Below are 13,258 nucleotides of genomic sequence, written 5' to 3' on the forward strand. Positions count from 1 at the left end.
AAAAGTGAGTTGTATTAGTTTCCTCGACAACTTTCTGCAATTTGGCCCAGATCGGTCCAGATTTGGATATAGCTGCCATATAGACCGATCTCTCTATGTAAGGTTTTGGGCCCATTAGAGGCGTATTTATTGTCCGATGTCGCCGAAATTTGGCCCAGATCGGTTCAGATTTGGATATAGCTGCCATATACACATATTCTATATAGCATAGTACCTGATAAATAGGAGGGGATAACCACCTCTCAAAATCTTTTCCGATGTTCTAGCCAGAATTTGTACCCAGGCGTTGAGCGTCATAGGCGGATATGCTAACCACTGCGTTACGTTGACCGAAGATCAAATGCAAAAAAAAATCGACAATGTCATTCCTTCTATTTGGAATCTGAGGTGTTTGCAGCATCCTGGCATTCCAGATACTAGATCCCTGAATAGAACCCTGCACCACTTCTGATGTGATCTCGTATTCACTTGATCCTGCTGGAGAGTTATCAATTAAGACCCTCTAATGCAGGTAGCTCCCTTCACCATTCTAATCAGAATTCCTATGAAAGATTTCCTTGCCCCATGTGCAATAAATGGAACCTCATTAATCGTCAAAAGGCAAATGCAAATCATTTCAAAATGAAAAAATCAAAAAAAAAAACTGTGAGAAATACGCAAAATTAAGTTTAAATTCAGAGCACATAATGTGTAGGCATTTCATAATTAGAAGCATTTTCCATGTAAAACAAATAAACAGAAAATCTAAACTAAGCGTCCATAAGATATGGGCGCACCAATTCCAAGTGAGGCAGTGTGTTTCTAGGTTTGCTGGCTTTCATGCAGAGTTGATATAATTCTCGTGTGGCCGATGCTGATGGTGGTGAAGATGCTGATGCTGATGCTCTTGCTTCTGCTGCTGCTGCTACTGCCACACATGCTATGGCGATGATGGTTGGAGGTGTCGAAGCGTCTTTTATCAAAATAAACTTTTTTTGTGTTAAATAAATAAATACACTTTGGACCACAACATGTACAACCAATTTAGTTCTTAATTGACTCTTACGGTGAATGAAATGTTGTTGCATGCCTGTGAAAGAGGCATGCTACAAACAAATCAAAAAAAAAAAAAAATTCTACAAAAAAAATCTAAAACGCCAAATAACAGCCACCAGTTGGCGGCTGCTTTTTGAGGTTTTCGTAAAAGCAGCCGCCATTTAATTTTCTGGCATTTTCGATACCATTTAAAAATGCATTTGCTAATTTCGTTTGGGGCCTTTTTGGTGGCTGAAACGGCAGCGGTGCCCAAAGGGGACACTTCACTGTGGGAGTCAAAAAATATGATTTATGAAGGCCATAGAGCAGTGCTATGAAGCAGCGAAGGTGTTGCTCGATTGGTCACCATGGGATATCTGACATATTGATTTTGAATGAAAACAGCCAAAATAGAGGTTTATTTGTTTTAGAAAAGATTGAAATAGTTTTTAAATACTTTGGAGAATATTATCGAGTATGAGGCTTTGAACAGTTGGCCAAATTGGTTTGTTTATGAAAATCACATTCATACACATTTAACAGAAATATGTAAGACAAATCGAATCATGAGTAAGGGCTTCAAGTCTAATAGGAAGACTGATGATTATTAAACTTCCTTGACGCTCCATACTTCCTTCCTGGATTATTCACGGTTTAGTCATTCCATTTGTAACACCTCGAAATATTGACTCTTCTCTTTACAAACAAATCAAAGTGTGGCAAATACTGAAACAACAATCCCCAAAAAAGCTTTTTAACAGTTTCATGTTACACATTAACAATTGACACCTCTCAAGTGCTCTACATTTGACTCCCAAAAAAAAAAAAGCAAAAATCTGAACCAAAAACCTCTTTTTATTGGCAATTCTCTAAAGTGAGTAGCAATCCTGAAACATCGTTTAGTGGCAGGTGTTGCTTGGTGGACCAAACGACCGTTCCAGTGTTTATATGAAAGTGACAGTGGCACAAACCACCACACTATTGATGTTCATGTTGTTTTTGCTGTCAAGTGGTCTTTGGAGCTGGCTATGCCACTTGAAAAGTTCAGCAGGAGGCAGCCCGCTTGGTTGCTTGAAATGTTTGTTTGCCCATGCTTAAGAAGCTTATTGAAATTAAAAGACATGTTCAAGTTGTTCTCTGTATAAACACCTCAAAACTAAGGCTGCAATGCCATCGATTTGATGAAACAAAACGAATCGGGTTGTTTTGATGTATCCCAATAAACAAAACAAAAGTCCTATCGCAATTGGGTCATATCGGATGCTGTAAAACATGAAACATTATAAAAGAATTTGAAATAACACAAAAAAAAATTCAAATAATATTAAATAACATAAAATAAAATAAAATAAAATAAAACAAAATAAAATAAAATAAAATAAAATAAAATAAAATAAAATAAAATAAAATAAAATAAAATAAAATAAAATAAAATAAAATAAAATAAAATAAAATAAAATAAAATAAAATAAAATAAAATAAAATAAAATAAAATAAAATAAAATAAAATAAAATAAAATAAAATAAAATAAAATAAAATAAAATAAAATAAAATAAAATAAAATAAAATAAAATAAAATAAAATAAAATAAAATAAAATAAAATAAAATAAAATAAAATAAAATAAAATAAAATAAAATAAAATAAAATAAAATAAAATAAAATAAAATAAAATAAAATAAAATAAAATAAAATAAAATAAAATAAAATAAAATAAAATAAAATAAAATAAAATAAAATAAAATAAAATAAAATAAAATAAAATAAAATAAAATAAAATAAAATAAAATAAAATAAAATAAAATAAAATAAAATAAAATAAAATAAAACAAAATTAAATTAAATTAAATTAAATTAAATTAAATTAAATTAAATTAAATTAAATTAAATTAAATTAAATTAAATTAAATTAAATTAAATTAAATTAAATTAAATTAAATTAAATTAAATTAAATTAAATTAAATTAAATTAAATTAAATTAAATTAAATTAAATTAAATTAAATTAAATTAAATTAAATTAAATTAAATTAAATTAAATTAAATTAAATTAAATTAAATTAAATTAAATTAAATTAAATTAAATTAAATTAAATTAAATTAAATTAAATTAAATTAAATTAAATTAAATTAAATTAAATTAAATTAAATTAAATTAAATTAAATTAAATTAAATTAAATTAAATTAAATTAAATTAAATTAAATTAAATTAAATTAAATTAAATTAAATTAAATTAAATTAAATTAAATTAAATTAAATTAAATTAAATTAAATTAAATTAAATTAAATTAAATTAAATTAAATTAAATTAAATTAAATTAAATTAAATTAAATTAAATTAAATTAAATTAAATTAAATTAAATTAAATTAAATTAAATTAAATTAAATTAAATTAAATTAAATTAAATTAAATTAAATTAAATTAAATTAAATTAAATTAAATTAAATTAAATTAAATTAAATTAAATTAAATTAAATTAAATTAAATTAAATTAAATTAAATTAAATTAAATTAAATTAAATTAAATTAAATTAAATTAAATTAAATTAAATTAAATTAAATTAAATTAAATTAAATTAAATTAAATTAAATAAAATGAAATAAAAGGACAAATTGGATAACTTATGCACCGAAATTCGGCACGGACATTGAGTGGTCTAATAAACATAAGTCACTATTGAATTTTGTATTTCAAATTTCAGCAAAATCGAATAAAAATAAATCTTTTATGGGCTTCAGTCACAGTTTTAGCTCAATCGAGCAATCAATCCCCTTTTTTTATGGAATTAAGACCCTTCATTGAAATATCTGTCTATAAGGCAGCTATATTGAAATATGCTCCGATCTTGATAATTCTCAGTTAGGATATCGGGAAGCATAACAATACACACTGTTCATAATTTCAGCGAAATCGGTTCATAAATGCAGCAGTTATAGGCCTAAGGCCCTAAGTCGTCAAATCGATCTATACTGCAGATCGATCTGTACAGCAGCTATATTTAGTATAATCCTATATGAACCATGTTTGGATCGGATGTCAGAAGTCCTTATACATACAACACACTGCGTTAAATTTCAGTAGAAGCGGATAATAATTGCCCTTTTACGGGCTGTAGACCATTTGTCGGCAGATCGATCTATATGACAATTTATCGGAATATGATCAAACAACGGGAAGACTAGAGCAATTTACTGTTCTAAATTTCGGTGAAATAGGGTAATAAATGAGGTCGATTTATAAGACAGCTTTATCAAAATATCGTCCGATCTGAACCATTTTCAGTTTTGATGTCAGGTGCTGAAAACAACTCTTTAACTCAAATTTCAGGGCAATCGGACAACAAATGCGCCTGTTAAGAGCTTAAGACCCTAAATAGGCAGATCGATCTATATGCCAACTACATCCAAATATGGTCCGATTTGGACCATATTGGGTTCATATGTCGACGGGCCTAACAAAGCTCGTTGTTCTAAGTTTCAGCGAAATCGGGTAATGAGTGCACTTGTTATGCGGTAATTAGACAGATGGGTCTATATGACAGCTGAACCAAAATATGGTCAGATATGGGCTATATTCGGGCCCGATGACGGGATAAATAAATCTTTTATGGCATTACAACGCAAAATCGGTCTATATGCAAGAGTCAGGATCCAAGATCGGTTTATATGGCTTCTATACTAAGTTGTAAGTGATACCAAAACACAACGTGTAAAATTACAGCCAAACCAAATAGGTATAGCGCCCTCTAAAAGCTGAAGAAGTCTAGACCCAGATCGGTATATATGGGAGCTATATCAAAACATGGACCGATTTGGCCCATTTACAATCCCAACCAACTTACACTAATAAAAAGCTTAACTTTTTCGAAAGTTAGTGTGCTTTGGACAGACAGACGGACGGACAGACAGACGGACAGACAGACGGTCAGACGGACAGACGGTCAGACGGTCAGACGGACAGACGGTCAGACGGACCGACGGTCAGACGGCCAGACGGTCAGACGGATGGACGGACGGGCGGGCGGACGGACAGACAAAAAGACAGGCAGATAGACAGACGGACGGACAGACGGACGAATGGACGGACGAACGGACAGAAGGACGGACGGACAGAAGGACGGACGGACAGAAGGACGGACGGACAGAAGGACGGACGGACAGAAGGACGGACGGACAGAAGGACGGACGGACAGAAGGACGGACGGACAGAAGGACGGACGGACAGAAGGACGGACGGACAGTAGGACGGACGGACAGAAGGACGGACGGACAGAAGGACGGACGGACAGAAGGACGGATGGACAGAAGGACGGACGGACAGAAGGACGGACGGACAGAAGGACGGACGGACAGAAGGACGGACGGACAAAAGGACGGACGGACAGAAGGACGGACGGACAGAAGGACGGACGGACAGAAGGACGGACGAACAAAAGGACGGACGGACAGAAGGACGGACAGACCGACTGACGGACGGTCGGACAGACGGACAGAAGGACGGACGGATAGAAGGACGGACTGACGGACGGTCGGACAGAAGGACGGACGGTCGGACAGACGGACGGACGGACGGACGGGTGGACAGTCGGACAAACGGACATTGCTAGGTTGACTTAAAATGTCATGACGATCAAGGATATACACACTTCATAGGGTCTCAGACGCATATTTCGAGGTATTACAACCAGAATGACGAATTAAATATACCCCCATACTATGGTGGAGGGTATAACAAGTGTTAACTAAAATAAAGGAACATTTTTGTCTTGGGTTTTAGTGTCATTCATATGTTTGCTGGGTAACACATTCCTTACTTGTTTCATTATTGGTGGCTTTTAAGAATAATGCTCAGTGGCTTTGAATTGTTTTAATCAATTATTTTTCTGTTTGATTATCGATTATTTATACTTATCAAAGTGTTGAACAATATTTAGTCTCCAATTTTATTTAAAATAAAAAAAAACACACAATCTTACCTTATAGTTTTCTTCAGCCACAAACCCAAAATCTTTCTCAGTAAACCAGGATTTTTGGGTTTCACAATGGTTTCATAATGGGAAAGGTATCCAAAAGGTATCATGTTTTGAATTTCGGTAGAGTTTTGAAGAAATTTTGCATAACTCTGAGCCGATAGGATGCAAATGCAAATTTTGCTCATGAACATTCAGCTAAGGATCATGGGCAAATTTCTTACATATCAATGAGTGCAGTCCGATTCAATTTTAAGCTCAATGGTAAGGGACCTCCTTTTTATAGCCGAGTCCGAATGGCGTGTCGCAGTGCGACACCTCTTTGGAGAGAAGTTTTACATGGCATAGTACCTCACAAATGTTGCCAGCATTAGGAGGAGAAAACCAACGGTGAAAATATTTTATGATGGTCTCTTCAAGATTCGAACCCAGGCGTTCAGAGTCATGGAAGGACATGCTAACCTCTGCGCTACGATGGCCTCCCGAGCCGATAGGATATTTTCTAGAATTTTCGTTTCTTATTACTCACAGACTTAGTTTCGATATGACTTTCATAAGCTTTTGATTATCATGATGACAATTTGATAAAAACAAGCCAACGCTTATTGTGGCGCCACATAAAATTTGTACTATTTTGCAAATTAAATTGACAACGAACTCATTAGCTGATTTATGTTTTGCATATCGATGGCCAAAAAATAGCATGGATTGGTTAAATGATGGTTAGCTAGTCAGTTAGTTAGTCAGTTCAAATTCCCATTAAAATTTAATTATCACTTAGTAATGAATGAACACTGGCAGCCGGGAATGAATGAATGAATCGACAGTCGATGTTTTATCAGCAGCGATCATAAAATCTCCAAATTAATTTGAAATTCTGTGACACCTTTCCTAAGGCCGTGTGAATATTTTGAGATCTTCCCCACTCAGGCCCCCACTGCGTTACTCAAGTGGTTTGGCTTGATTTTTGTTTGCCTTTTGGTATGAATAGAACAGGAAATCAAATCTGTCATTAAGTTGTTATTAACAGCTCTGTGTATGTGTGTGTGTGTGTGTTAACCAATTCATTCATTTGTTGTCTTATCAATTTGGGGCTATTGCCGGCGCTGGCTAAGGCGAGATTCCTTTTTCTTGGCATTTTTAAATAAAACAGCTGGATTTCTTCAGAATTCTCTATTTTATTAACCAAAAATGTGAAATACTAATTAGAGCATTTTTATTTGAATGTTAATGAAATTAACCAAATTGAGTTGAGAAAAGAAAAAACAAAAAATTATGATAACAAGTTGTCAGGGGGAAGGGAAAGGTAAAACCATTAAAAAAGAGGAGAAATGATGAAGAGGTTCAGTTAAAGTATAGTAGCCTATGGTCTATACTTTAACTGAACCTCTTCATCATTTCTGCTCTTTTTTAATGGTTTTTCCTTTCCCTTGCCCCTCGTTATTTGTTCTAGCACAAAAATTTTTAATATTTGTATGAAAAAAAAAAGTTTTATTTTTTTTTGTTTTTGCAAATTTTATATGATTTTGTAGGAAAATTTTTAATTTTCTTAAATTGATTGAAATGTCTTTTTTTTTCTTTCCTTTTCACCTGTTTTCCCATGCTGACCAATCTAAACGAACTTCTCTCATCCACCCACTACATGATCTTGATCTTGTCACCGTCTAAACCTCAACATGGAATGTAATGCCTCTTTAACCACCTTCATCATGCTGCAGGGCTGAGGGCTCGAATATTTTACTTGATCCAGATTTAATGTGCAAGAAGACACGTCGTCTACGTGGTAAAATGGCTGAAATTTGCCGACGCGATTCTGCCCTGCTGAAAGAGATCATCAACGGCATAAATCTAGGCTTCCGAGAATGTGAATTTCAATTTCGAAATCGTCGCTGGAATTGTTCAACGTTACGCAAAAGCATGAGAAAAATCTTAATGAGAGGTAAGTAGATGAGATGCATTGCTAAAACAAAACAAAAATCTCTCTGGCATTAAGACAGGATGTTCTTTACGGCCATCATTGTTATATAAAATGAAATTTGGTTTGCATATAATATTCTCGAAGACTATACAGTGGGAGGCAAAAGTGAAACTTTAGTTTAAAATTTTAATTATTTTTGGGGATGTTAACTAAAAAGTTGGGTTTAGTATCAATTCTAAAGTTAAACAAATAAAAGCGTGCTAAGTAAGGCCGAGCAGAATCTTATACACTCTCCACCATGGATCACATTTGTCAAGTTCTTTGGCCGATATCCCAAAGGATTATGGATAAGAATTGCCATGCTAATTTAACCGATTTGAAGGTTTGGCTGTTGGAGACCAAAATGAAATTCATTGGACAAAATTTCAGCCAATTCGGATAATAATTGCGCCCTCTAGAGGCTGAAGAAGTCAAGATCTGAGATTGGGTTATATGGGAGCTATATCAGGTTATGGACCGATTCTGGCCTTATTAAACACGTATGTTAAAGGTCATACAAGAAGTAGTTGTGCAAAATTTCAGCCAAATCGGTTAAGAATTGCTCACTCTAAAGCTCAAGAAGTATAATAGGGAGACCGGTTTATATGGGAGCTTGGCACAGTTGTTGATGATCGAAACACTTCATGCAAAAAAAAGTTGGATATCATCTCACGGTAGCACTCATCATTCACCTTACGTTTAAACCAGTGTTGCCAGAAAGATTATTGCTACAAGATCACCTTTTATATGTTTTGGAGGACACCGCGAGGTAGTGATATGCATGTTCGCCCATGACGCCGAACGTCTAGGTTCAAATCCCGTCATGAACATTAGAAAATTTTTCATAGGTTGTTACCCCCTTTCTAATGTTGGTTACATTTCTGAGGTATCCAGCCATGTTTAAAATTCTCTACCAAGTGGTGTCGCTATGCGGCACGCCATTCGCACTCGGCATAAAAAAGGAGACCCTTATCAGTAAGCTTAAACTTTAAGAGGGGATACTGCCCTCAATGATATGAGGGAAGTATCCCCGGTTCCATAAGGGAATGCAAATGCAAATTTTGCCCATGTACATTCCACTAAGGAACAGGGACAAATTTCTCACATATCAATGAGTGCAGTCCGAATCAAGTTTAAAGCTCAATGATAAGGGGCCTCCTTTTTATAGCCGAGTCCGAACGGCGTGCCGCAATGCAACACCTCTTTGGAGAGAAGTTTTGCATGGCAAAGTACCTCACAAATGTCGCCAACATTAGAAGGGGAAAACCCCCGGTGAAAATTTTTTATGGTGGTCCCGCCAGGATTCGAACCCAGGCGTTCAGCGTCATAGGCGGACATGCAAACCTTTGCGCTACGTTGGACTCCGTAGGGTTTATGGGAGCTATATCAGGTTATAAACCGATTTGAACCATACTAAAGACAAATATTATATATCAGATAAATCGGATGATTATTGCGCCCTCTAGCGGCTCAAGAAGTAAAGATTCGGAATCGGTTTATATGGGAGCAATATCATGCTTTGAACCGATTTCGACCATACTTGGCACAATTGTTGATAGTCAAGCAAAAACACGTCATGCAAAATTTCTGCCAAATCGGGTGATAATTGTGCCCTCTAGAGGCTGAAGAAGTCATGATCCGAGATCGGGATATACGGGAGCTATATCAGGTTATGCACCGATTTGAACCAAACTTGGCGCAAATGTTAGAAGTTAGAACAGAACACTTAGTGCAAAATTTCAGCCATGTCGGATAATAATTGCGCCCTCTAGCGGCTCAAGAAATCAACTTGCGAAATCAGTATATATTATAAACCGATTTGAGCCATACTTGGCAGAGTTGTTTGAAGGCAAAATAAAGCATTTGGTGCAAAATTTCATCCAAACCGGATAAGAATTGTGCCCTCTAGAGGCTCAAGAAGTCAAGATCCGATACCGGTTTATATGGCAGCTATACCAAAACATAGATCGAATTGGCCCATTTAAAATCCCAACCAACCTGCAGAAGTATTTATTTAAAATTGCAAGCACCAAGCTTTACTCCTTCAAAAATGTTCGTTCTTTCAAAAGACAGACAGACGGAATGACGGACTGACATGGCTAAATTGACTTAGAATGTCAAGACAATCAAGAATATATATACTTTGTTGGACCTCTGATCAATATTTCGATGCGTTACAAACGGAATAACGTCCCACATTTGGATACCAGATTCGTATTCTACTCGCAAATATCTTTCATGTTAGTCCCATATTGCCATGGTCGGTAAATATGCTCGATTTAGGGGTGTTTTGGGGCTTGGGGTGGTCCCCCTAGCACTTGGTCCGACAATTGGATATCATATACGTTTTCTTAACCTAAATACCTTTCATTTGAGTCCCATATTGTCGTGCTTGGTCTAAATATATGTTTGGTAGCTTTTAGGGTGGGGCAGCCTCCCTAGGTACCCCATCCGAAATTTGGATACCAAATTTTTATTTTTAGGGTACTATATGAGAGCACACAAAATTTCGCTTAAATCGCTAAACCCATCTCCGAGATCTGGCGTTTCTGAAAAATCGGTTAAGGGGGAGGGTCCGCCCCCCCTTCAGATATCAAAAAGTCATTATTCACCATCTGTGAAAATTTCAAGAAAATCGGTTCAGCCGTTTCTGAGTCTATAAGGAACACACAAACATACAAACAAACAAACACAAATTGACTAAATGTACAATAGATACGATTAATGCTGCGGAAGTCCTGTAGAGTTTTACGAGCTCTATCTTCTAAAAATGGAATCAAGCCTATCGGTCCATAAATGACTGTCTGGCAAGCAGTACAAAATTCGACATACGCGAGGTGGCCAAGTTTCAAGCCCCATGAATCAGCCTCTAGACCCACAAGGGTCCCCAAATTTTGCATACTTATTGGAAAACACCTCAACATTAACTATGTTGAGGTGAGGTGGACATATCTCTATTCGTTCAAAAGTTCAAGAATTATCTCCAAGTTTTTCGATTTGGCACAATCGATCTGTGCGACGGAAGAAGAAAACATTTAGACTACTCTTTGCAAAAATATAGGCTCTGAGTTCTCCATTCCCCATACCGTTGAGTCGTTTTAATCCAGGAGTTTTTAGTGCACAAACCATTCCTCTACAAAACCATGGTTCCTGGATAAGAACAACATCGAATTCTCATGCCATCAGAAGGACCTTGGGTGATGCCGAAGCGACCTTACAATACCGGAGATTTATCTGCAGATACCGGTCCATAGCTAGGTTTCAGTATTTCCGCCACTGTTACTTAAGCCTCTTCTTCTGAGTCGGCCAGGAGTTTATCCTCACAAGAATCGTTCGAGCGATGGGTTTTCTTACGCATTCACTCTTATACAAGACATTGGAACCTTGCTTCTATGGAGGAATAGTCCCTCCATAGATCCTTCACTAGGTGCTGCTGTTGGAGTACCTTTTAAGTTCCGTCCATCTCCGCTGGCGCACACCTTGAGCCCAATCCAACCAGATGACCCACCCACACTGGGCTGGTTGTGTCCCGTTTCGACGCCTTCCTCTCCAGGTTTGATCGTGGCAAGGGGAGTTTCAGTCTCCTGCAGACCGCCAAACTTTACAGATGTGGTTGGTAGTTCCTCAACTGCTGAGTCGTCTCATGATTCCCTCACCTCATCGATTCTATACACCTTCAGTTTCAATTTTTTAATCCGTAATATACAACTGCTTCAGACTTGTTGAGGTTTGCGAGACAGTCGAAGTTTAGTATGAATTCTTCACGTCTCCGATCGCCATCAGCCAAATCCAATTTACCAATCTTCCAGTCGCTGGTTGAAAGATTGCGATATAGGACTATGTCGTTAAAGGCTTTTTCAGTGGACTTGCCCTTACTATATGCATACTGTTGCCGTGACAAACGATCTCCAGGGATCTTTGCCCTAAGACAGATAAGGTTGACAGATAAGTAGGACGCCTTCGTGTGGTAAGGTTTTCCTGTGGTACAAAGCATGCCAATATCGCCAAACAAAAACAGAGTTTCGCCAAGATTTCAGAAATTCCAACTTGAGTACTGAGAGTATTCTTCACAATTATCCCAGAAGCTTCCGTCTGTAAATTTTCGAACTAAACCCCCATTTTGATTTTTTTTTGTTCCTGCTGTAAGTTTGTCGACCTGTCGTCAATGGCAAAACATTTCCCCCAAAGTGTGAACTATAAACGTGCAAATATTTCAAGAACTACTAACCGCCCACCTTTCCAAATTAATTTGCCTTAACCAATGACAGCCAGGAGGCTAGAAATCTTGTTAGTCATTCCTTAATTCCCAAAGCAACATCAATAGAGTCTTCATTCCTGAGGCTTATACAAATCACCTGCCAGGCAAGTAAAACAAAGGCAATAACATTTGCTTAAATTGTTAAGCGAATCAAGCATTCAAGCGACGAATAGTAGAGCAAATCTCTAAAAGATCAGTTTTATTTAAATCATTGCCATCTTCACAAAAACAAAAAACAAAACCAAACAGCATTTCAGACAGCCATTTGAGCCTTTTTTCCAACTAGGAATACCTACGTACATGAGTCGTGTTGAATTTGTTGTTAAATCATTGTCATTTTTTGTTTTATTGTTGTTGCTGCTGCTGCTATGGCTATGGCTATGGTTGTTGCTGATATAAACATCTTACAAATTAACTTCATTATTATGCAGTGTTGACAACTCTGCTTTAACGAAACAAAAAAAACAAAAAACGACGACAACAACACCGAAGAAATGCAGGGAAATACAAAACACAACAACCGAAATGAAATCAAGATCAAGCCCCAAACCAACATCACCACACCACCATATCCTCCAATCAACATTAACGGACGAGAGACATCACATTGCACTTGCTGTTTATATGCATCACACACACGCTCCACTCCACCATCGTACGTTTGAACGGCGATGGGATGATGGGACGACAATCACTCCAGCACCATACACTACCATAGTCACTCATTTCATTCCCGACATAGTCACACCGATACTAAGCAAACGTGAAGACACTGAGAGAAAGGTTTTGAGATAACAAACAAAATTTTTCACATTTTGATAAGAAAGTTCGGCCGGGTCGAATCTTATATACCCTCCACCATTGATTGCATTTGTCGAGTTCCATGCGCGGTTTCTCTTTTTAGACAAACATAGAATATTCAAAAAGAACTGTTATGCTATTGAAGCTATATCAAGTTGTAGTCCGGACCATATCCGTAGATTCGGACCATAAATGAATGCTAAACATTGTAGAAGTCACTGTGTAATATTTCAGTTCATTCGGATAAGAATTGCA

General features: G+C 36.3%; 1 protein-coding gene across 1 annotated transcript in view; it reads left to right on the forward strand.

Moving 5' to 3' along the window:
- The first annotated feature begins 1,229 nt into the window (after positions 1-1,229).
- The window catches only part of LOC106087683 (protein Wnt-6), a 31,625-nt gene continuing 19,596 nt past the window's right edge, over positions 1,230-13,258 (forward strand). Inside the window, exons 1-2 of the mRNA XM_059365398.1 lie at positions 1,230-1,303; positions 7,706-7,926. Of these exons, the coding sequence (XP_059221381.1) occupies positions 1,230-1,303; positions 7,706-7,926 (295 nt within the window). The remainder of the gene's footprint in view (positions 1,304-7,705; positions 7,927-13,258) is intronic.

Source organism: Stomoxys calcitrans, chromosome 3, assembly GCF_963082655.1.
Source record: "Stomoxys calcitrans chromosome 3, idStoCalc2.1, whole genome shotgun sequence".
Classification (NCBI taxonomy): Eukaryota; Metazoa; Arthropoda; class Insecta; order Diptera; family Muscidae; genus Stomoxys; species Stomoxys calcitrans.